The sequence below is a fragment of the Muscardinus avellanarius genome, assembly GCF_963383645.1.
Source record: "Muscardinus avellanarius genome assembly, chromosome: 9".
Classification (NCBI taxonomy): domain Eukaryota; kingdom Metazoa; phylum Chordata; class Mammalia; order Rodentia; family Gliridae; genus Muscardinus; species Muscardinus avellanarius.
Window position 1 is genome coordinate 92450470 of NC_137795.1, and position 26287 is coordinate 92476756.

The 26287-nt window shown below is 41.8% G+C and overlaps 1 protein-coding gene across 1 annotated transcript in view; it reads right to left on the reverse strand.

Moving 5' to 3' along the window:
- Nucleotides 1-26287, reverse strand: part of CHCHD3 (coiled-coil-helix-coiled-coil-helix domain containing 3) — a gene marked incomplete at both ends in the record, with an annotated part of 279332 nt that overhangs the window by 40027 nt on the left and 213018 nt on the right. Inside the window, one exon of the mRNA XM_080701232.1 lies at nt 8422-8492. Within this exon, the coding sequence (XP_080557358.1) occupies nt 8422-8492 (71 nt within the window). The remainder of the gene's footprint in view (nt 1-8421; nt 8493-26287) is intronic.

Genomic DNA, 26287 nt, shown 5'->3' on the forward strand with positions numbered 1-26287 from the left:
AACAACATAAGATTTATTTTTTTTGGTTTGTCTTTAAAATAAGGATCAAAATCAACTTTAGTTTGGAATTTTTAAGCTTTTAAGCTTGCATTCGTTCAAGAGTATGGCAGTTATAACTTGTATTTTACTGATAGAAGATACAATAAGGCAAAGATATGTAAAAATAACATGCCTGAAATTGGGTGTTCCAAATAATCAAGTCTATATTTCAGTCTAATGCATATTCAATTCATGTACAAAGTATATTCCTAAGTAACAAACATCATTCTTTAATTTCAGGATTGAAATCCTCTCCCATACTTCAGGGGGCTCAGGAAGTGGGCGTAGCTGAGCTTATGTTGAAAGAACAAAACCCAACACACACCCCTGAACTTCTTCTGAAAGGGCAATTGTAACCAAGAAGCGTAGGCACAAAGGGTACAGGTATATGCACTTTATCTAGTATTTTGCCTCTTCAGTTACTCTCTTACTGAATAATCGAGATGTCACTTGGTTCCAAGGACCATGGGGAATAAAATGTCACCACCACGGCTGCAGTATTTCCTGTTTGCAGCCCTTCAAATTAAAAATGGGGGAAGGCAGGCCCAACACAAATGCAGGATTTAATTAGTTAGTAAAAGCCCAAATCCTTGCCCGAAGCCCCATTCTTCCCGTAATATCGCATTCTTTTCTTCTTGTGTAAACTTTTCATTATGAAAGAGACATCTTTATAATACAATAACTCTAGTTATAATGTAACTGCTGGTGATATAACTCCTGCATCAGAAAAGGCAGCATGTCAGAGTAATGTTGTTTTAATACAATTTGTGTTCAGCAGAAACCAAGTCAACTTGGTCATTTAGAATCTGATCAATGTGAATTAGTGTCTCACTGAGATAAACCATTTGATCATTTCGAAATTGATCAATGAGAATCTGAGATAAAACATTTATCATGTACATTTGGTATATTAGATCCATTCACGCAGCACTAAAGTAGGTTATAAGTAGACATCAATAAGTGTTAGGGATGATACTCAGGGTACCTGTCAGCTGCAGATATAAATACATGTTCAACAGTATATAATGTTAATCCCTTTGATAAGGCGAGTTATTCAATAACGCAGCTGGTATCCCTGAAAAACTGCCAGAGCTCACCTTCACAGAGACTAGAAAGAGTAGCTCTGCAGAACCAATGAGGTTCAAACTTTGGAAGAAACTTTTAATCAAAAGTTGAAGAAGAAAGGAAAGTAACATAAATTTACCTGACTAAACTTCTACAAGAGATTTAAGACTATTAATCAGAGTAAACTTTGTACCCACAGTACAATTAGTCCTATTAATCTAATATTTCCAAATTGAAGTCACATTGACATTTGGGCACACTGGCTTATGCAGCTAACGGAATTATAAATTTGCCAGTCAAAACCTTATTTAATTATTTTACAGCCAATTAAGCAGGATCTTTTAAGCACCGTTGCTTACAACTGTCCGTGATCCACACTGTAATTATACTGAGCAGGAGGAACACCTGCCGACACCAATTGCCTGTCACCACCAGCTTCACCAATGCATTTGTGGCACAACTAGTAGAATCCCGTACCAGAAAGAGAAAGTACAGGTAGTGCCAAGTGAGCCCCCCAAAAATCAAAGTTAAAGGGTTTGATGTTAAAAAATGCTCTGAATACACAGCAATACTTATAACGTCCATTTCATCTGTGTAAATTTTGCACAGTAAGCCCGTGATGCTCTAAGTCACCTACATCACTCCTACAGTAACTACTCTTTTAATAATTTTTAAGGATGACCTAAGTGTCTTCCCATGAGCCTAAATTTATGAAATCAGGCTTCAAAACCTCAAGGAAAAAAGTAAAAACTCTAAAGTCAGGCACAAAAAGGAGTATGTTATCTCTATTCATGTAGGATCTCATAAAATTATATTGCCTATGCATGCTTCATCTTCCAAAACAAAAACAAACAAAAAGCCCCGGAGACAAGTTAGAAAGTCCGAAGTACAATAAAGCCACTTGAAAAATATTTTCAAGGACCTACATCAATTTTATATTTTTTTTCTTTTATTGAATGCAGAAATTGTTTACTTTATTACGTACACAATACAATGGGAATGACATGTCACTGATCTTTAAAATGCCTTCCATATATTTGGCAGTACATTGTCTTTATGTTTATACTGCTTTTTAAGATACTTTGTTACCTTCTTTAATATTTGCTTTATACTTGCTTGATCTTTGCTTCATTTTGGGGGGAGGCAGGATACTGGGTTTCGAACACGAGGAACATTCTACCTCCAAGCTAAATCCCCAGCCCTTTTTTCCCCCTTTCCATTCTAAAACAAAATTGAACAGATTCTAAATGATCAAATTGACTTGGTTTCTGCTGTGTTGCTGAAGCTGGCCTCAAACCTGCAATCCTCCTGTCTCAGCCTCCCAAGTACTGAGATTACAGGCATGCTTCACCATGCTCAGCTTTGCTTTCACATTTTAAAAACAATTTGGGTATTCACTGGTAACACTTCCTTACGTCAGCTCTGGTATGCCCAGAGAGATCCAAGTCTGATGCTGACAGGGGATGGCCCGTACAGCTCTCTGCACTTTGCCGTGACACGTCTCTTACACACCATCTTGTCACAAGGGCTTTATGTGTTGTAATCCTGCCTGCACAATGGACTCTCAGAGGGTTCATATGCCTTCTAATGTTCTATTTGGGGTTTAATGCGCCTAGGTTTGTGTGGAAAGAAATACAGAAATTCTTCCTCTGACACATAGTTTTATAACTTAAAAATAACAGTAAAATCTAATGTGTATTGAACATTTATTTTTTATTATACTTGTAAGCACTTTACATGTAAAGCTTATTTCCTTGTGATGCTTGGGATTGAACTCAGGGTCTCAGCAAGCTGGCCACTCAAGCATCTACCACTGAGATCTACCCCCAGTCCCATGGAATATTACTTAATAAAATGTTTTAATCACTTACATGCAAGGCAGAAAACTAGAGAACATGGTTTTCATTCATCCCAACTATAAAATGGTTACCAAGACTACACAAGTAGGAACTAGTACCATAAGTTACTCTAGTTGGCAGATAATGACAAAGATGGTAAACGTGACACAAAGTGCTGATAATGATGGCTTTAGATCAGAAAAAAGAGGAGCATTTTTTAAAACAAAAACTAGGTATAAGAAAACTTTATTTGCTTAGTGATTTACATTTTAAGGCAAAAATTTTAAAGCTATTGTGGGAAAAAGTTCCTGCAGAAAAATAAACAGTACAACTCTCTAATTTCAAGTTCTATAATTCTCACTGAAATAATGATAAATAATAGTCTAACGATTTAAGAGCTATTAGGTATGTAACTATTCTATCACAGTAGAACTTTGTATTTTTAAAAAGATCATTTTATTATCATCATTATTGCTGTTGTTATTTTGTGGTACTAGGGATTGAACTCAGGAGCATTCTACATCTGAGATATACTCCAAGCCCTATTCCACTTTTTATTTTGAAACAGAGTCTTGCTAAGTTGTTGAGGGTCTTGCTCAGTTGCTGAGGCTGGCCTCACATCAGTGATTCTCCTGTTTGCCTCTCAAGTACTAAGATTACAGGCTGTGTCCCAGCACTCCCAGCTAAGATGTTCATTTTAAAAGTATGTCTTCCTCTTGTTGTGTGATGAACTCTAAGCTCTACACTAGTAAGACCATGCCTGCTTTCTTCATAGATAAATATTCAGAATGCAACAGAAGGCATGTCATGTAGAAGCTTCTATGGATGAATGATGCGTGGATGAAGTAGAAAAAAACTATTAATTCCAAAGTGTTTAGATGGTTTATTGCCTTAACTATAAATCGAGGGACTGAAGCTCGAGTTAATATTTTAGGCACACCCTTTGACACATCCCATCAGCTCTCATGTGGGAAGCACCAAAGTGACTGGTGCTGGTCATGAGCAGCCTCAGATGTTCTTGGCTTTCATCTCCTCTACAGTGAGTCTGGGTGGCCCTCATCAGTCATGTAATACTGCCCTTAAAACTGCAACTTAGATAGCTTCCATTTCCTGTAGCCAAAATGCACCCAACAGGATTTTACTTCCATCAGATATAACTAAGGAATCCTCCTCAAAGTGCTTCAGAGCTTGTTGCCTAAGAGGGATGGCTACGTGCAGGTTTACGGTGCTGGAGATCTGAAAGGTGAAGCCTGCAGTGCTGAGCTGGTTGTGCAGAGAGGAGACACTAAAAATCGTTTGGCCAGGCAAGACAGGTCTGTCATGCCACAGAAAGGATAGAGTGTGGTACCTTACGTAAGACTGAAGGGTTATGCTTACCTGAGATGGTCAAGTTTCCAAGAAGAAACACAGTTCTGCTATGTCATCTTGGCCCCTGCCGTGAGGGTGAGCAGCATCCCTGTGAGCACTGCACTGCCGGTTCCCAGGTGCAAAGCTAACAAGCTCACTGCGAATCCAAAAACAACCCTCGAGGAAGCTCAGGCTAGGTCACAGCTGGGAGGGCGAGGGTGGATATAGGTATAATAAAAGTTGCTCTCAACTTCTTCTGTTTTTCTTTTTTCTTTTTCCCCCTTTTGCTTTCTGCAATTTTGGGAATCAAACCGAGAGCCCCCTGCATACGAAGCAGGCCCTCTACCACCAAGCTACACCCCCGGGCCAAAACATTAGCGCTTGACATTCGTTCGGTGTGTGAAACCTGGGTTGCTGTTTGTACAGGAGTTGGCACCAGCGAAGTCTGAGGCAGCCACAAGAATGCCCGCGCTTCTTAAATCAACAGCAAGTCTAGGGGGTTGAAAACTACTCTGCTGCTCAATGAGTCACCGGAAAGTCTCGGAGAAGGCTATTAACGCTCACTCACAGCTTATTACAGGAAAATGACAGAAAATCAGCCCAAAGAGGAGCTGCGCAGACGCTCTGAGAGGGTTCCATGGGCAAAGCTCCCACTGCACCTGGACCTGTTACCGCCTGGTAGCCATGTGTGACAATATGCAGAGAATGCTGCCAACCTGGGAGATTACCTGTGCTTAGAGGGCAGCCTGGTGACTGGGACCTCATTATATACTTTGATTGGTTGATTGCTATATGACTCAGTTGGTCTCCAGCATCCCGGCCCCACTGATAACACACTGGCCAAGGGTCCACCATGAATAACAGTTTTTATCGCTAGGGAAATTCCAAGGGTTTATTTTGCAGGATCCTGGTACAAAGTCCAGACTTCTTTTTGGTAAGGCCAAACCCCTTAATACATATATACATAATTTTTTTTTTTTGGGGGGGGCTTGTATTATTTTTCTGGTACTGGCAATTAAACCTAGGAACATTCCTTTTGTTTCGAAACATGGCAATGTTGCTGGGCGTGGTGGCGCACATTTGTAATCCCCACGCTTGGGAGGCGGAGACAGGAAGATCGCGCAGGTTCATAGTAAGCCTCGCTGGGTTAAGAGACCCTGTTTCCAAATAAATAAAAAAAATATAAAATAGGTCTGGGAGTGTAGCCCGGAGGTAGAAGGGCTTCCAGGAACCCTAGTACCACAAAAAAGAAAAAGAAAAAAAAAAAAAAAGAAAAAGAAACATGGCTTCCCTAGGTTGCTAGAGTCTGGCTACATTACTAAGGCTGGCCTCAAATCTGTAATTCTCCTGTCTCAGCCTCCCACGTACTGGAACTAAAGACATTTATCACCACACCTGGACCTTAGTACATAATTTAGACAGATGAGAACAGGATCTTACAAAGACTATTACATTAAAAAGAGAAGAACAAGGAATACTAGTGAAGTTCTACGTAAGCCTAAGTAGTCTACCCCGCAGGTCCATGCTGTCTACAGACTGCAACCTATCAGAACATTAGTGTTAGTGATCCATGCGGCTTCTCCTTCTCGAAAGGTCCCGCAGCTGGGCAGGGCGTCTCAGTAAAACCTAACTTCCTTCCCTCTATGAATCCAGCTTCTACCAATTTTCCAATCTGCTAAGCTCTTGGTTTTGGTTCTTTTGAACCTTTTATCGAGTATTACATGCTGAATCGCACCCTCTTTCTCCTTCCATTTATTTGCTGCTGTTCTAGTGGCCAGTACCTCAAAGTGTGACTGCATTGAGGAGTCTTTAAAGAAGTGATTAAGTTGGAATGTGATCATAAGGGTGGGCTCTTGGGAGAGGAAATACCCAGGGATCAGATGGCCATCTCTAAGCCGCAAAGAGAGGCCTCAGAGGAGTCCAGTCCAGAACCACTAGAAGACAAATGTGTTAAGTCAAGTCACCCAGTCTGTAGTCCTCTGAAGCCTTGGCAAAGAGATGCACCAATCACTAGTTCATGTGCAATCTTTCAACAACTGTGCTTGTATCAGTCTCTCTTTTCTCTTTCACTTGAAACGCCCTCCCAGCTGATGCATCAGGCTCCCGTTTTTCATGCCTCTGTCCGAATGTCAAATACCTCCTTCCAAACCTCCCACCCACGGTCAGGTTACTGTTCTTACAGGGGCGCAAGAGTCAGGATGCCCACCCGGTCGACCACCATCTGGCGACTCCCAAGCCAGCAGCTCCGGGGCCCGTTGGCCCCTCCAGGCTGGTCCTCAGGGTCCCGCCATTCATCTTCACTAACGCTGCCACCCACCAACCAGTGTGATTTTCCTCCAGAATCTCGTTCTCTTCTGCCTACAAAGTATGTTTTTCAAGCTTCAACCAAGTCATGAGGTGTTGAGAGATTATTCTAGTCAGAATCGGTCTGGTTTATCTTACGTTTTAGTTAATTTCAAAACTGTCTTATAACGAATACTCAGAGTGCCAAGTCAAAAATTAAAACAGTACACAGAAGATCAGTGTTATCATTAAGGGGAAAGATAAATGCAAATACAAAACATAAAAAGAAATATACAGGGAGAGAGACTTTCTTTTTTGGTGGTCCTGGGGGTTAAACTCGGGGTCTGCTCATGCGAGACAAGCACTCTCTGAGCTGAGCCGTGCCCAACTGTAAAGCACCTTTCAATATCAAGGCTACATCCAATTCTTTATCTAAATTATTAAGCTATCACATTAACCTGTAAGAATAAGGTTTGTGATCCTGTGGTGGGTCTTGTTGTTGTTGTTTGTTTGTTTTTTGCACTGGGGATTGAACCGCTGAGCTATAGCCCAGCCCTTTTTTCTTTTGAAACAGGGTCTAAGTTGCTGGGGGTTTTGCTAAGTTGCTGACACTTAGCAAAGACACTGAGGGTTTTGCTAAGTTGCAATTGTCCTGTGTCAGCCTCTCAAGTATTAGACTTATGCGTGGTTTATGACCCATTTATTTTCCTTTTTTCTCTTCTTTTGGTACTAGGGATTGAACCAAGGGGCAGTCTACCTTGGAGCTACACCCCCAGCCCTTTTTATTTTGAAACAAGGTGTCTCTGCATTTCTGAGTCTTGCTAAATTGCTGAGGCTGGCCTCAAATCTTCAATCCTCCTGTCTCAGCCTCCCAAGTACTGAAATTACAGTTGTGTGCCACCCGCCCAGCTCCAGTGATCCATTTTTAAAGGGCCTCTCTCCATCACCTCTAAAAGAGATAATTGACTAAGGAAGACTACGGGGTTTTGTCTATTTAAAAATCCCTCAAAGCACCTTTTAAAAAAAAATCTTATTTTAATCAACACTAAAGTAACACTAATATTCATTACTATACAAATTGCACTGTAGCAGAAACTAATAACTCTACCTTAGGGTTTAATCATTTTATCAAATGCTTATAAACACGTACAAGGAAGGAGGTCAGAGCCCAATGCAATCTTTCAAGGAAGCCTGTCACAACACCTTTTTTTGCTTCACTAATTTGCACATGTGTTACTAACAGGGGTTATACAAGGGAATCATTTATAGACCCAGGGAAATTCTGAATGGTGTCTTCTTACCTCCCGTGAGAACTGGCAGGAGAGAGAACGTATGAGGCTCAGGGGTCAGGGACACTTTGATCCGTCAATTACAGAACATTCAGTGAAACGACCCAAGGATGAATGGAGGCAGCGATTTAACATCACCTTCATGATCAAGGGCAAGTAACGTCTGTGGTTTAAATGCGTTCAAGGTAACACGTTAAGACATAAGAACAGTTTAAATATGAGAAAGAGGGATATCCAAACTTGCCACGCCCATCACGTTATGACACAGAGTGGATGGTTTCCCTTCATAGAGGCAGCAATTTAACATCACCTTCATAATCAAGGGCCTTCTACGTTATATATTACTCCAGATGAAAATTCTATTACCAGTGCTTTCAATACGCCGGGTTCATGAAATAGATCGAGTTCAGATGAGCGTTCGTCAAATGCCGTTGTGTTACATGTAGACTGTGGAACAGCAGGAATTCAGGAGAAGCAGGGCAAACTCTCCACCACTCCACAACACCCCCAGTGTTCCACACTGAGGAGAGCCGACAGTTACAACAGCTTTAAACACTCACTTGAACTTGGCTTCTACCTCCTCGGCCGCTTTCTGATACTGCTCCGTGGTGACTTTGTAGAACTCTGAGCTCTGTGGACAAAGACGGATAATAAAGTGTTTAATTTCACAAAATGCACAAAATGCCACAAAAGTAACAAGATTTCTCGCATAAGTAGCATGGCTACTTATAGAAATGTAAGCCATACTAAAAAAAAAAAGTACAGTCATTGGTATATGGATCAGAGTCACAGGTAAATTTTCTTAGTTAAAATTCCCCAGTAAATTCACCATCTTTGTAAACATTCCTAACATAATTTTGAAAGATCATTTAGACCGACCTCATTTAGAATCTCCCACTGTAAGATCACAGGATGCTCGACACCAAACAATGAAATCCCAGCATCCACACTTGCCTGCTATTTTACCAGTGTTCCAATTAGGATTTTAAAGAATCCTGCCATTAACATAATATTCTGGCTTCGAGATGGGTTCTTTATGGAAGAGAATTTGTTCTTTCACCGCTGCATGACCAAAAGAGCAGCGACATTTAGAACACATTAGTCAGCAGGAATGGAGAGGCAGCCTTTGGTAATTTCAATACCAAAACAAAACAAAAAAAAACCCCAAATATTTCTGATCTGACATGAACCAAGCTACAACATAAACCAAGCAGCAATGGCAAAATAATGCCTTTCTCAGGGCAGCTGACCCACTACTCTGAAAGCAACCTTACTACAGAGGGTGGCCCGCATGGATGACCCCGCGAGCCCTGGGCCTCAGTGAAATACCCAGCACAACGCAGGCAGGGCAGCACCAAAGCACAGGACACAATACAGTCGCCCATTGTGCGCCTTCACAACCTAATCACTCAGGCTCCACGTGCCTGGCTGGAGGTAGTTTATTTTTTTAATAAATCATTGTTGGTTGGTGAGAAAATGAAAATGAAATCCTCTTTACATCGGCGACCCCTTTGCATTTAACAATCTGGGCTGCCCAATGACAGTCACATCCAGGTTTGGAGGATGTAGATAAAATCAATAGGTATGTGATTAGACAGCAGAGGCGGGGTGGCTGGAGCCACGGACGGGTCACCGTTTGAGATGATGAATGGCTTTCTATCAACCCAGAGTCCCCTATGATGCTAACATTTACTATAATCTTATTTGGGCTACGATTTATCTTTCTTGCACTTGATCAATAAAGATGAACAGAACAGTTGTAAGGATCGATTGCAATTTTTTTTATCATTTTCAAGCACAAAGGTGCATTTCTGACATGAAGACAATACTCCAAGCGTCCCGCTTCTGCATTTTAAAAAATTGCGATCGGGGTGATCAACTGCACGAGTCTATTTGCTGAGTGGCTTTAATTCATCTGTAGGTCTGAAGCTATCAAGAAGCCATTTGTCTTCCCAGCTGTTTTAACTCTGGGCGATGTCACACCTTCCGATCCGTTTCGCTTATAACAGTTTCTTCCCTTAAAAATATGCACCGCTCGCGACATGTCCTTTTGAATGTTTGTCTTAAGCCTTTTATCTCTGACCTTTTTAACAATGAGGGCAGCGAAACAGACAGTTACTAATCTATCACAAGCAACGATGAGAAACTCCCAAATTGCTATGATTAACTGTCGAGTGGGCCTTGTGTTACTGAGTTATCTATTAAAATGCCGGCAAGGCAATGACATCTTGATTAATACTTTATTTTGAGAAGCGGTACCGTCTGGGCAGGATGGGGTCGAAGGATCTGGTTTCTGGTTCTGTTCTGTGACCTTGAGCAGGTCTTTCACCTCCCCCCACGGCTTCCTTCCCAGTGTTATTAGCATGTAAAATATGGACGGTAATATTAGCCCTGCTTGTCTCTACCCAAAGCTGTTGTAGAAATCAAATAAGATATGCAAGAGCGCTGTGAAACCAGTTATATGCTTTTGCAGTTAAGATCAACATTTTAATAAAGTAATCTTGGAAGAAAATAATTTGGGTTATTTCACTCTAGGTGCAAATTCTAAAGGTAAATCTGGAGGTTTTTTTTTTTTTTTAAACAAGAAAGATGTACACAAATAAGAATTCTGCTATAATACAAATTGGTGGGCTGTACTCTCCTTTATAATGTTAAATGCAGGCAAAATTATTACTGATTGTGTCAAAATTTCCCCTAGAATGTTAAACACAAAAGACCTGTAGAACAGAGTGGCCAGCAAATTTGGCATATAATTCTCAAGCTTTAGGCTTTACTTAGGCTCCGTTCTTTCAGCTCAGAGAGCAGTTTCCCATATTGCATAAAGCTGTCTAACAATCATAAGTTCCCAGAAGGCAACACCACTTAAATAAATACCAAAAGACTAAATATAAATGAATATTCAAGATAAGCAGGTGGACAGTGTTTAATTCTTTTAAGTATTTTCTTCCTCATTCAACACCATTAGAGTCTTATTATCCCAATAATGTTTATTTTAGAAAATTAAAATCTCAAAAAGCTTTCCACCTGATATTAGAGAAAAGAAAATGCAAGGCCACGGGTACCAAGAATAACAATTATGGACAGTGTTGCCAAAGATCGGAGAGTACAGAGATCTCCTTTGATTCCAAAAACCACTGGTAAAAGTAAACACCACCCACTCAAAATCAGAAACAAAGACTCCAACGTGTTTGTCAAATGGAGAATGGATAAATACTGCCTGTTCATATAGTGGAAATATATATGGGAAAGAAAAAGAATGAACACAAACTTATTGCAGGGGGGGAAAAAAGCAAGTTGAGGAAATATGGTAGGATGCAATCTCTGCCAATTTTGGAAAGCTGAAAATTAACAAGAATACCAATTAAATTCCACCAATTGTCTCAAAGTAAGCAAGGGGGAACTGGGAAGACAGAATGGCAGGAAGGGAACATACCGGCTTCACTGCATTGCTACATTTCTGAACATAAAGTCTAGCTGCCATACTGGTTTTAAACACTTCACAGTACACACAAAAATGGTATTTATCCTGCCCGCAAAGGGACTAATAACAATTATTTGGAATATAACAAAAAGTATGTTTGGGAAGGATACATTCTGAAGAGGTTGGCTGCATAGAAATTTTATATTGCTTTATACTGAGCCACTGTGTATGCAATTACTAAACACATCATGCACTTTTATTTTTATTTGATTTTTTTTAAAGTGGTGCTGGAGATTGAACCTATGGGAATTCTACCTTTGAGCTATACTCTCAGCCCGATTTCTTTTATTCTTTATTTTTGAAACAGAATCTAAGTTGTGGAGGGCCTCAATAAGTAGCTGAGGCTGACTGTGAACCTGTGATCCTTCTGTCTCAGCCTCCCAAGTACTGGGATTAAATGTGTGCGTCACCACACCCAGCTTTCAATTTTCAGCTTGAGACAGGGTTTTATTAAGTTCCTAAGGGTCTTACCAAGTTTCTTAGGCTGGTCTCAAACCTGCGATCCTCTTGTCTCAGCATCCCAAGGACTATGATTACAGGTTTGTGCCACCATGCCCAGTTAAACACAAGTACTGTTGATTAGCTTTTTATTGTGAAATAATTTTGCATTTATATAAAAGGGGCAAAATATAGTATGAAGGTCCTACATATCATTTAACTTTCCTTCATGTCAACATCTTAATTATAATTATCAAGTGGTAACAAGTTACAGTGCTGGTAACCAGTAGTTGTAGCCACTGGTATGAACTAAACTACAAGCTCTATTGGGGGTTCTCATAGTTGTTTCTCTTCTGTTCAAGGGCCCAGTCTTGGATCCCAGGCAGCACTTAGTTGTCTTGGCCTCTTAGTCTCTCCTAACCTCAGAGGACAGGCTGAGAAATATAATCTTGCTTCTGAAGAACACTGGTTAGGTATTTGGTAGAATGCCTCACAATTTGGGCATGTCTGATGTTTGATTTGGTGGAGTTCATGCACAATGAGGAAGAACACAGAAAGCAATTTGGAAACAGTATGGAGGATCCTCAGAAGAATGGGAACAAATCTACCATTCGATCCAGCAATACCACTTCTGGGTATCCACCCAAAAGAAAGGAAACCAAACTACCAAACTAACGCATGTGTATCTATGTTCATAGCTACACAATTCACCATAGCCAAACTATGGAACCAGCCAAGATGTCCATCAACGGATGAATGGATCACAAAACTGTGGGATATGTACACAATGGAATTTTACTCAGCCATAAAAAAACTACAATTGCGGTATTTTCAGGGAAATGGATGGATCTTGAGGACATTATGCTAAGTGAGATTAGTCAGTCACAAAAAGTAAGGAATCGGGTGCTTTCCCTAATATGTGAAAGTTAGGGTGAATGGGGTTATAGAAGGAACTCCAGGTGAAGAAAGAGATCCTACAGAGGAGCAAATAAGGCAGCCTAACTGTGGGGATGGGAGGTGGGGAGAGGGAAACGATTTAAAGTGTATGATGTACTTATTCATATCGAAGTCAACCACTAAACCAAGCATGGGAGGGAGGGATGGGGAGGGAGTGAGGTGGGGGCTGGCTGGGTGATGTGTGCATTTATGCCCACACAAGTTTTTTATCCCATTATGATGTATAAGTACAATGCACCAATAAAAAAATTAATAAAAATTTTTAAAAATAAGCAATGTGTTCCTCTTCCACCATGACTTCAGGTGCTACGTAGTGTTGACAAATCTTTTCACTGATGTTGATCTTAATCATGTGATTAAGGTAGCGTCTGCAAGGTTTCTCCACAACAAAGCTACTATTTTTCCTTTCATAGTTATCTTGCAAGAGATACTCTGAGATTATGCAAATAGCTTGTCTCTCTTCAAAGTTCTGTCCATCACCTTATTTTCTTTTTAATCCATTAAGGAGCTGCACAAGAAAAGCCTTTATAAAAGAAACTCTTCCAAAAAGTTCTTAGGAAAGTATACATTCTCCACAGTATGATCATAAAGTACAGAACGGGAAGTAAACAGCAGAGGGGAAGTTAAAGAGCTATAGAGGAAGCCAAATGTGGTGGCAGAAACCTGTAATCCATTACTGGGAAGGCTGAGAGAGAAGGAACAGAGGTTCAAGACCAGCCTCAGTAACTTAGTTAGACTCTTTTAGCAACCTAGTGAGACCCTATTTCAAAAAGAAAAAGAAAATGAGGCTGAGGGTGTAACAACTTGGAGGTAGAATGTTCCTGAATTCAATCATCTCCAGTCACACACACACACACACACACACACACGCACACACACACACACGCACACACACACGAGCTGCAAAGGGAAGTCAGGAGAACTGAGCTACCATCAAGTGGGACTTGCCACTCTGTTGCATTGTGGGAATATCCTTCCTGCTGCTGTAGGCCAACATCAGTAGATTAAGAGGTAATAGCCACTATTGAAAGGATATGGCAGACTGGCTCTTGACAGAAGTGGAAAAAGGAGAAAGAGTAGTTTTCAATGTTCCATTAGGGGCTGCCTGTGCACTAGACCCAGGATTTTAGAAAGCAACCCCAACTCTTGCTCTACTCTACTCTTTTTTGGGGGTGGAACCCAGGGGCTTCCTACCTCTGGGCTATACCCCCAGACCCATTTTATATATTTTTTGGAAACAGGGTCTCACTAAATTGTAGAGAGCCTCACTAAGTAGCTGAGACTGGCTTCGAACCTGTGAGATCCTCCTGTCTCGGCCTCCTAAGTGCGGGGATTACAAAAATGCGAAACCACGCCTGACATGCTCTACTCTTTTGTGAGCACTTGGGCAAAGATTTGTGGACCACCTGCTTCGGATTGACCTCACTAAACTGTAGAGTCCTTGGCCACAACCTGATTCTCCAAGGATGGGTCCAGGAGGCTGCTTTTTAATAAGTTCTAAGATGCTTCTGAACACACACTAAGTTTGAAAGCTATTGGGCTTCTAGAATAACATACCATTTAGCTTACTATTCCAAATGAAAAATAATCAGTGTTTTTGAAGAATGATATCAAATACCACTTTATATAATTAAATATAGTTATCATCTTTATGAAGGGGTCTCAAGTTAGTGATTCTGCCAATAGTGTCTGCAAATCATGGGTGGACCCAAACTGCTCCAAGAGCCCTGGCTTCACGCATTGCCTAGCAACCCTGCAATGCAGCCTGATGGAGAGGAAGTGGATGAACGGTATTTTCAGAAAAGCTTCCTTTGTTATCTGTGTTGTCTTGTGATAGTAAGAGGTTACGTATGCTGTTATTTTGTTCATCAATTACAGATGACAGTTACAGTAAAGTCATCACTGTAACTAAATTTGTTGCATTTGGTTAACCCTCAATTTGTAGCACATACATCAATTGTATTTTTATGTGATAATTTTATAACAACTAAATTTGGTCTACATTAACATCTACATTCCCCGTTTCTAATGAAGGTATGTGTGTATTCCCTTGAAATGTGGTTGATACACTACATCCTCATATTGTTTGGGGTGGGGAAGAAATCCAAAGAATAGGGGAAGAAGAAGCTCATGATCCTGCAAGGTGGTCTTTTTGTGTGTGTGTGTGTGTGGTATTAGGTACTGGGGATGGAACTCAGAGGCCTTCTACCTCCAGGCTACACTCCCAGACCTATTTTATATTTTATTTGGAAACAGGGTCTCGCCAAGCTGCTGAGAGCCTCACTAAGTAGCTGAGGCTGGCTTCGAACCTGCACGATCCTCCTGTCTCAGCCTCCCAAGCACGGGGATTACAAGCATGTGCCACCATTCCCGGCCAAGGTAGTCTTTTGATGAATGATTATTGCATTGTATAAAGGTTTATCACTTCTATGTTTGCAAAGACCTTGACAACCTAAAATTAAAAACATTTCCACTCACATTTGTTCTGCATAGTCTCCTTCTGCCCCATTAACACCAGAAAAAATTCCTGAAATGACTTGGCCAGTGGTAATAGAAATCTGTGGCAGATAAATGTGGTTTAAATCAAACATTAAAGGTTTGATTTATTAATTTCTTCCTTTGAGACAGAAACTTTTATTGATATAAACATAAAACATGTTTCCCACCAAGATTTTTTTTTCAGAAGGCAGATCTCATAAATTAAAAGTAGAATGATGCTATCTTTTAACACTATCAAAGAATCTGATAAAGGCTATCTTCCTTGATCAAGGAAAATGAGTTGCTAGAAGGTGAACTACCTCCCAGATAACAATATAATTCCCTATATTTGGGAAATGTATCTGTCACCTATAGTAGAGGACAAGGCATCCCTAGAAACAATAGGCATTTTTATTTTATATATTGAAACATCTTTCAAACTGAGGCACCGGGGACCAATTACCAGAAACACAGTCAGTCAACGCTGTGGGGAGACTATTCCACTGCCCACAATACTTAGTATGCTTCATTCAGAACATGGACATGTTGCCCTCTGTGTTTTGCACTTAGTACAATTCAGGGCAGAACAGTGTGGCAGCTAAGAATATGGACTCTAGGGTCACACGGCCAAACCATGGCTCTGTCCCTACAAAACAAAACCATTTCCTGAACCCTAAGAGTTGCCCCAGGTCTATAAAATGGGAATAGTAAAATTACCTACCTAATAGGATTCCTTGCATATTAAATAAGCTAGTACATGTCTGGGACTGTCACTTTTGAAAAAGCCATTCAAACAATTACATCTTTTCCTTTTTTTTTTTTTTTTTTTGTGGTACTGGGGGTGGAACCCAGAAGCTTTCTACCTCCGGGCTATACTCCCAGACCTTTTATTTTTTTTTTTTAATATATTATTTGGAAACAGGGTCTCACTAAGTTGCTGGAAGCCTCACTGAGTAGCTGAGGCTGGCTTCGAACCCGTGCGATCCTCCTGTGCAGCCTCCTAAGCACGGGGATTACAAGCGTGCGCCACCACGCCTGGCCAATTACATCTTTTCAAGAGTAAAAATCTTCTAGTAAGCCAACCATCACCAAGTGCCGCTCCCTCCGCCCATCTTTCCTATTCCTTAGGGAGAAAGGGAAACGTGAAGACCAGGGCTGGTCAGTGTGGGGAGTGCGAATGGCGATGGGATTAACTGGCCCATATTTAAAAAACAAAACAAAACATGCCAATAACTTTGGACCTTATCAGCAATGAAATCCAATGAACTCAATTAAATAGCAAACTATTTTAATGCCAGGAATTCTTGAGGTCTTAATTCTTGCTCTGCATTATAAATCCCCCCAAAATATGGTTCATGAAGATTCCCCAACTCATTTGCTCATGGGACCTTTCCATCACGGAGAATCTCGAGGGAAGAGAATTCCCTACAGAGGTCCATGAGGAATGTGTTGGGTTAAAGAAAAGGCCAAGGGCGATTTCCAGCCTGCACGTTTGGCCATGTGACTGCTCCTTTCTCATGGGTTATTTTAAGACCAATGTTCAAATGATGAGGAGTGAGAAGGAATCATCAATACTGGAAAATGATGGCCAAACTGATGACTGATGGTACCACTTTTTATTAAGAGCTAATGAAAAAGACCATGACATTACCTTGAATTTTTAAACTGTGAGATTAAATCCTTCTATGAAAATTATTGCTCTACATGCCCCTGTTCTCTCAGAGTCCTGTGCTAGATTACACAAACACTGCCACAACTCCTTTACTCTTTTCTGTATTCATGACCCTTGGTTTCTGAGGGTGAGAAGGTAAAGTGTCTACTTTCCCACCCCGTAGGTCTGGGCCACACTGACTTGTTTGGATGTCACAGGATGTGACAGGGGCAGCTTTGTGGGAGTTCCACACCTGCGTCTGTCTTGGAGCCCTGCCCAGGTCCACGTTGGTAACCCCAGGCTGGTCTGCTGGAGGAAGAGACGCCATGTTCTCCTGGTGAGGACATTCCAGGCCAGCCAAGGAGAGAGTCCAGCTGAGAGCACAAGAGGCCTGCTGACGCCAGCCCAGAACTGGGGGTGAACGATGGTGGCTGTCTTAAGCCTCTAAGTTTGGGGCAGCTTGTTATACGAAGAAGTTAACTGATACGTGTCCTTACCTCATAACTGATACCTGCTTGTAACGAACATAGACTATTACTGAAGCACTGCCCCGCTGTACCAACAGTATGTATCTCCACGTGGTCTTCAGTATGCCCTAAGCAGCCCACAGACAGGTATATTGCTCTGTTCACTATACTTAGGGCACTTAGCAAAATTCATGACACACAAAACTTATTAAAAGAATGTTAGTGGGACACCAGTAATTCTGAACTGCATTTCAAATTCTGTTCTTATTTAAAACAGGATGGGACAGAGAGACTAGCCTAACACAAGTGAAATACTGTTAAAGCGAGGAGCGATGGCACTGGCCTGTAATCCTAGTACTTGGGGGGCTGAGACAGGAGGATCAAGGTTTGGAGCCAGCCTCAGCAATTTAGCAAGGTCCTCCGGAAATTAGTGAGACCCTGATTAAAAAAACAAAAAAAGTAGGGCTGGGTTATAGTTTGGGAATACAATGCCCCGGGGTTTAATCCCCAGTACCACACACCAAAAAAAAAAAAAAAAAAAAAAAAAAAAACTAGAAAATGCTGTTATAACAAGGATAAGATGAAATACCGTATATTAGGTCTCCTACAAATTGCCAACACTTCAGCCTGTGATGCCACGGCAGAAGGACATGGACACTGCGTAAGACTGTGTCCATTACAGCCACGGTACAGTCAGAGCTGAAGCTGCAACCAGTAGCTTAAACAAGCAAGGGATTTAATGTTTCCATGTAATAAGTCTGGATGTTGAAAGCCAAGGGTTGATGCCGCTGCTCGAGTACATCATCAAATAACTAAGGCCCCTTTGCTATCCCTTCCCGGCCTCCCTAAGCACCTAGCCCTTGTTCTCAAGGACCCAGGGCAGCCACTGCGCCTCCAGTTATTGTGTCCATGCTGCAAGGAGGGAAGACGGGGAGGGAAGGAGGGAGAGAAAAATCCTCCAGAAATTTCTACTTAAATCTCTTCGGCCAGACTTACATGGTATGCACGAAAGAGCTGGAACACTGACTGTTTCCCCCCCCCCCCACTTTTAGAGGAGAGAAAGCGAAGCAGGACTTTGTGATGAGTTTTATTGAGCCAATTTGTCTTACCTGCCACAGAGAGTTGAAGAGAAAGCACAACATCATGCACAGAACAGCGTGGCTGATTTTAGATGCAAGGAGTTCTAATCTGCGTTAAATTCCTAATTTGGGATGTGAGTGGCAGGGGGTGGGGAAGTGGGATTTGCCCATCTGATGCCCAGGAATAAAGTTTTAGGCAGTGTTGGGAGGAAACGGGAAGCAAGAGCAGCGGGCATCATTCCCAAGCATTCTTGGGCTGGCCGGGGCCCAAGTCTGTGAATGTGTGACACACTGCCATTTGCCATTTTCAGAATGTCTCCCTTTTAAAAGTTTATATTAACATGCGCATGCACAGACCCACATTATTGCTAGATTCGCAGAGTATCTGTTTTCAAGTTCTAAATTAGATCAAAAGAAAACACGCGCTCACGCAGTGTCCTTGCGATGTCTTCTCAGATTCGGAGTCTTACTTTGGTTCTCCCGTAGCTTACTATGATCAAACCTCTACCAGGCCAGAAAGAACCAATCAAAAAGGTCATTAGGAAAAGCTGTTAATTAGCTCTTGGCAGTTCTTTTCACAAAATGCTACATATAAAGTTTAGGGTATAAGCAGATAGCGCACTAGAGCCAACGTGCAATTTAAATTCTGGGAGCCTGAGCCTATTTCATAGAGGAGACAACACTGCTCCTCGCCGTCCATTTAAGAGCTGTGCAGACCCACCGGTACTTATGCCACAGGGGATGGCAGGAGGGCCAAGTCGGATCCTGAATGTGATCAACCTGACTCTCCTCTTTCTAAGATGACCTACAACTACCATTAACAGCCACAGCCTCTCGCCTCCACCAACCCACCCAAGTCCACTGCCGCTCTACATGGCTAGCCAAGCCACACAAAGGTGTAGGATGGACAAGCACCAAGGCCGACAAGAGCACCCCTGCAGCTGAGTAGCTAGGTTCCAAACAGTTATGTTCCTACTTCTGCCCCAAGACTCACCCAGGAACTAGGTTTAATACATCACCAGCTAGGTGCAGATGCGCATGTCCCCCCTTAAGGTGAAAGCAAGCCTTTAGGAAGCCCAGTGCTAATTGTGGCTCGGACACAGTTCCAGGCACAGAAGCCCTGGCATAGTCATCTACTCAGTGGCATCCAGTGGCCAAAGACTGCATGCCGTGTCAACCACCCTGTCTTCTTGTAGGTTTACTCAAGCCTAGGAGACTGATTTGGCAAGAAAACCACATTTTTATCACAATAATTTCAAGAGCTATAGAATTTTCTTAAAAACAAAACAAACAAAAAACCAGCTAGTGGTCCAAATTGAGTCTGTCTGTGGTTCTAGGATTTTTGAAAAGCACTCGGTCACGAAGCTTAATGATGGTCTTGTACGTTCCTTCACTGGCGTCTCTATCTTCTCTGAAGTCGGCTACAGGTGGGCAGAAGGCCAGTGGAAAAGGGGCCCCTCAATAGGGTAGCTGGTCTCTTAAAGAACCTTTTATTACTGGAACTTGAAAAGCCCATGGCCTGGGTTGCACAGGCTCTTTCTTGACTCTCCTTTTATCCCCTTCCTCCCCTTGCTGGGGAGAATGCTGTCTACAGGACAGAAGAACAAAGCTAATATTCAAATGGCTTGCAAATTGCCAACACTGGCTCGGACTCATGGTTTATCAGATTCAGTATTCTGTGTCGAAAAGGTACACCAAGGAATGGACTGGGTTATTTAAACTGAGCCTCACTTTTTAACATAAAAAATGAGCTGGGATTCTAATCAACAGGACAATAGAGGTTTAGGAGTTGGCAAAGAGCCTGGTTTCTCCTTGCAGAAGGCAGACGTTCTCAATCACAACCCAATTCCTGACAACAATCCTGCGAACCCCAGGGACTCCAAAGAGTCCGAATGTCCACTAATTTATCTCTATGATTATGCACTGAAAAACGGCCATTCTGTAGCATCCAGTGGCCAAAGACTTTTCTTACTGAGATTTACACCGCACTCAGATATTTAGTACTGCTGTTTGCTTTGTGTGTTGAACTCAAAAGGCCAGGTACTTATCCTGAGTACCCCTAAGTTTCTGCTAATATCTATTAGTGAATATCTGTAACTGTATTTTAGTTTTTTCTCAGCCCTATTTTCCAAGTCCATATGACTAGTGACCAATACCAAATGACTAATTTAGCTCTCTCTATTGATAAAAAAAATCCAATTATAATTCTACAGTAAAGAAAAACGAAGGTCTCCTGTAGGAAATCAGGATCAGTGGCTTATTCCAATATCTCTCCAAAATCCTGGCTTTAAGATGGATCTATACAGAACCGTGCACAGTGGCACATGCTAATATTCCCAGTACTTGGGAGGCTGAGAGAGGAGGACTGCAGGTTCCTGGCCAGCCTTAGAAATTTGTGAGGCCCTCCATAACTTAGTGAAACCGGTTCATAATAAAAAATTAGAATAGGACTGGGGGTGTATCTTGGAGGTAGAATGCCCCTGGGTTCCATCTCTAGTACCGCTAAAAAAAAAAATAAAATAAAATAAAGCGCATGGCAGGGAATCTTTGCAGGCTATTTGCCTTGTCTCTTTGTTCCAGTTTGACATGTAGATGTGATGGCCAGAGCTCTAGCAGCCACCTTGGACCATGAGTAGAATTTAAAGAGAAACTGTGATTGGGTACAAGAGAAGAACAATAGGTACTGGGGGTTCTGAGGACATGGAAGCCACGCTGTGAGCCCTGGATTGCTCGCCTCTAGACTTCTATTAAATAAGAGAAAAATAAACTTCTTTCTAAATTAAACCACTATACTTTTATGATATACGGAGTCAAACTAATCAGTGACGGTCCTGCCTTAAGCCCTGCGATGTTTGCTTTTGAGACACCTCATGAATAACTTCAATAAAGATGAACGGGAGGACGGGCAAGGACCATCTTTCAAACCCGTTGCCGTACTGTTTTGCTTCTACTTGTCAGGTTTCCGTTTCCTTCTGCCTCTCTGCTTTTCCAACAAAGAACAGAGAGAATAAAAAAAAAAAAAAAAAAAAACAAAAAAAAAACTGTAGGCCATGTTTAACTCTAGCATCAAATCTTATCTCGAAAAAACCACATTTCATGAAAACCCCATTGTCTCCAGGGTACCTTGGCAAAATTAATAAACTGCTTTTGTAATTACCCTTTCATTCCATCTTTACTATTTCTCATAAAAGAAACAGAGCTATTCAGAGCTTCTTCTGGCATTTCTAGCTTTATTTCGGGAGCTTTAGGAACTTCTCTAATTGGAGTTTCGGGTTTCTTTTTTCTTGCCTTGGCTTTCTAATTAAAACAGGAAGCCCAGATTCACTGACAGCCTTGCTACCCCAAGAGGATAACCTTAGCCAAACCATCTCCTGCCTCAGCTGCTTCGTCCGGGCAATCCTAGTGAACAGCGGCACCAGAAACCAACTCCGTACTCCAAGTTTGCTTTCCTTTGTCTCTTCATTCCACACATACTGATGGTCTGTTCCACACACCAGGCCAGGGACTCGAGATACAGTGGTGAGCAAAGACAGCCATGGCCCTGATCCTACACAGTTCATGGCATAATGGTAGAGAGAGAGACAGACAGACAGACATTAATTTAAAAGTGACATAAATAAGTGTATAATTAGTGAAGTATTGCACTGCCATAGGATTGCTATGTGGAAGCTTTTATTTATAGGAAAAGGTTTTCATAATGAGTCTCTAAAGGCCTATATTTCTCTCTCTCTAGTACTCATATTCATATTAACCTCTTAAGTTAGCTATGATTTTATTTGCTTTAATCTGAGACACTCCAAGCTTCATCTCAGAGTTCTCTCCACCCATTAAAAAAATGTATTCTAAGCTGGGCGTGGTGGTGCACGCTTGTAATCCCAGCATTTGGGAGGCTGAGACTGGAGGAACACGGTTCACGGACAGCCTCAGCTACTTAGTGAGGCCCTTTGCAACACAGTGAGACCCAGTTTCAAAATAAAGAATAAAAAATAGGGCGGGGGTGTAGCTCGGAGGTCGAATGTCCCTGAGCTCCATCCCCAAACCCGTAAAAAAAAAAAAAAATAAAAAATAAATAAATAATGTATTCTAAGCCCATAAAGAATAGGAGAGATCTAGCAATGCACATCTATAATCAATCCCTCCTCCAATCGGAGGCTCAGACAGGAGAACTGCAGGTTTGAGACTAGTTTGGAAAATGTAGTGAGACCCTGTCTCAAAATCAAAAAGGGGCGGGGGAGGCAGGGCTGGGGAGGTAGCAAGGCCCTGGATTCAATTCCCAATGCCACAAAAACAAAGAAAGCAACCTCACACATAAAACGAGAAACCCAGAATAAGAGATCTACTTGTCTTGATATGGAAAGAGATTCAAGAAATAAAGCATTTGGAATAGTGTGCTTTATAAGATGATAAGCATACACACAGCACACACATATCCTATAAGGAACACTTTATGCGGAAGAGATATTTTCCTCCTTATTGAGTAGCCTTCTATAACAATTTAAGGTTTCAGCATGGGCCTGTATACTTTTTACAAGAAAACTAATTGTGTCTCAATCCCCAGCATGCATCACATAAAATTCTTATCATGTAGGGAAGTTACCTCGAGTAGATGGCACTGGGAAAGCAACAGCTCCTGTTTTTCCATGTTTATATTGAGGGATTGAGGATAGATGTGCATTGCTAGATCTCTCCTGTTCTTTATGGGGTTACTTTTCCTTGCTTTTATCCTTTCCTATAATAAGGCCAATAAGGGGTCTTAAATCCTTGCTGGTAGCTCTTTTCCTTGTAGCGAAATGGTATCACTCCCCTACACTCACCCTTCAGACTTCTCTATCACACACCTGAGACCGTTTTGCTCCGGCCATGGTTGTGTGTCTCGCTGTTCCTTCCGCAAGGGTGAGTCAAAGCAATTTCACAGTTATCAGAAGGGTTATCAAGAGAATTTACCAGGATGCCTTGCAAGACCTGTAGTATAGGTCTTCAATTACTGTGCGTTACCAGCGCAGGCACCTCTCACTCTCTCGAGGGCTGTGCAGTGTGACACAGTCCCTGTCCAGGTCATAAGTCTTCCTCTGGAAGTGCGCAATGGGGCGATGCCACCCACACGTTCAGCAGCAGACACTGGACGGCTTCATGTAGAAGCTGTCATATCTGGTTGGCCAGCGCACCTCAGGCTTGTGCTCCACTGTACCCCAGCTGTCTCACAGTACCTCTCCAGGAAAGAAAGTCTGGCAAATGGACTATCTTACTCTCGCTCAGCTCAAGTGCTGATACAAGTCCGTGCTCTTCGAAACTGTGGGCCTAAGAGAAAGCCCCAAATGACAATCCTTACTGTAGAGAAGGCGGGCAGATACCAGCCCCTTTTCTAGCAACTGCTTAGTTCTTCAGTGATTCTCTGCTTTACCCTGATCATCTGAAGGGTTCACAGCCACTGCGCCCTTAGATGACCTTGGCTTACTCATTTAACCTGGTTTCTAGCCTCTGGACTGGCCAACCTAAGAATAATTCATTCAAAGAGCATTAATGTTGATGTGCTGACAGGGCTGTCATAGGGACAGGCCGTGGAGGCACCTTGAAAAGACAGTTTTAGTACATAAAAATAACTGGCCTCGGCTGTGTGGTCCTGTGAGTCTAAGAGCTCTGTATGTGTAAACACCATGGGGAATAGTGAGCCTTGACCTTCAACCCAGTGTTCCCAATAAGCCATCATCCTACTTATGGGAAATATGATCATAGGAACCACAGCAATAACCACAGAAGACACAGATCTTAAAGATAACAGAGAACTCGAAGACCTCTGAGATGACTTTCTTAGAACCCAGGTGGAGTGCACGAGTGAATGCATACATCACTCTTTAGCTTATTAACAGTTAATTTTCTCAAAGAGATTCATAAGCAGCGTGTGCTTAGCGAGGAGGGAGTGGATGGGCTGAGGCAGAGCTTGCCTCCCACCTAGCTTTGCCGCCAACCTGACTTCTAAACAGGCGAGAGCCCACAGATTCTATCTAAGAGCTTTGGTGAAAACGAGCACGACTTTCGACTCATCCGCAGACATGACAGCTGGCTGTGTGGCTCCTCACGCCAGCTGAGCAGTCTCTTCAAACCGCTTCAAGTCTGTCTACGCAGATGTCAGACCTGTCCGACTCCAGAGAGTGGCAGCCAATGTGTCGCGAGGGGTGGGTGCCACCAGCAAGCTCTGACCATAGGGGTCTCTCTAGGGGAAGGAGAGGACAAGACAGTCCTGACTCTCCTTGGTGGGGCTGCAAGATAGAGGATTACTGTGGGCCTCTCCAGTGAGGTAGATAATGCAAAATTTTGTTGAGTTTGGAAGGAGCTCTGCCACTATGCTGAGAAAGAAAGTGCAGCAAGACAGATTTGCTCATGACAGCCATGGCGTTCAATATTTTAACACATTTAACATCCATGTTCAATAAAATATCGGCACCTGTATTAACACCTTTCTTTCTTTCTTTCTTTCTTTCTTTCTTTCTTTCTTTCTTTCTTTTTTTCTTTCTTTCTTAACTTATTTTGTGGTACAGGGGCATTTTTTCTCTGAGCTACTCCCCCAGCCCTATTTTATTTGTTTGATTTTTTTTTTTTTTTTGGTGGTACTGGGGTTCCTGGAAGCCCTTCTACCTCCGGGCTACACTCCCAGACCTATTTTTACATTTTCATTTTTGGAAACAGGGTCTCCTCAGCGCGCGCGCGGCTGGCTTTGAACCCGCGCGATCCTCCTGTCTCCGCCTCCCAAGCGCGGGGATTACAAGTGTGCGCCACCACGCCCGGCTATTTGTTTGATTTTGAAACAGGGTCTCACCAAGTTGCCGAGGGTCTCGCCAAGTTCCTGAGACTGGTTTTGAACTCGTGATTCTCCTGCTGCAACCTCCCCAAGTACTGGGATTACAGGTATTCCGCACCACACTCAGCTAACCCATTTGCTTAATAAAGTTTAGGGATTGGTGCAGGCAATGGGCATGGAATGACCCTCTTGGGCAGTGTCTCCTTCCTGATCTACTTTGTCAATGGTATTGCACACTATCAGAGGTCTAAGAGAAAAACTATAAAACCCAACCAAAGAAAAAGTTTTAAAATTAATTTTATTATTTTCTAGCAGAAATTTTATCTAACAGAAAGTGCCCTTCTTTAAATCTCCTGAATGGGGGCCAGGGGTGGGAGAGGTCTACATTACAGATATTTAGGATATATACTTCCTTGCTAATATTACTTGAAAATTTTTTAGACAAAGATTAGTAAGACCATCTCATTTAATACCTATCAAATTGTCTTTCTTTGCTCTTTTTTTAAAAAAACATGGATATACTATCAGTGACTATATTCCTATATTCCTAAGAATTTGCTAGCGAAGAGTATAAATTGAAACAATTTATGGCAACATGTTTTAAAAATCTTTTAATAATGTATAGTATACTGTCTTAAAAGTTTGATTTTTGGAAGCATCTGAAATAATCACAGATGTGTATAAAAATTTAGCTAAAGCTTTGTTTTCCAGACTTCATAATATTGAAAAACGAAAAACAAACGTTCAACTGCAGATGATGGCAAAAGTGAGTAACAGATCACACATACCAGGTATATAGGTGAGTAACAGATCACACATACCAGGTATATAGGTGAGTAACAGATCACACATACCAGGTATATAGGTGAGTAACAGATCACACATACCAGGTATATAGGTTGTTTAGGTTTTTTTTTTTTCCTCTTGAAAAAAGAAAAGGGGACAAGAAATATTTAACTTACTTAAGTTTTGTCCTTGGTGAATAAATTTAAGAATAAGGGTAGTTACATAACAGTTTCTTATGATGTTACAAATTACCAGTTCTTCTCCAAAACAAAAAATAAGGGCAAAAATCTAGC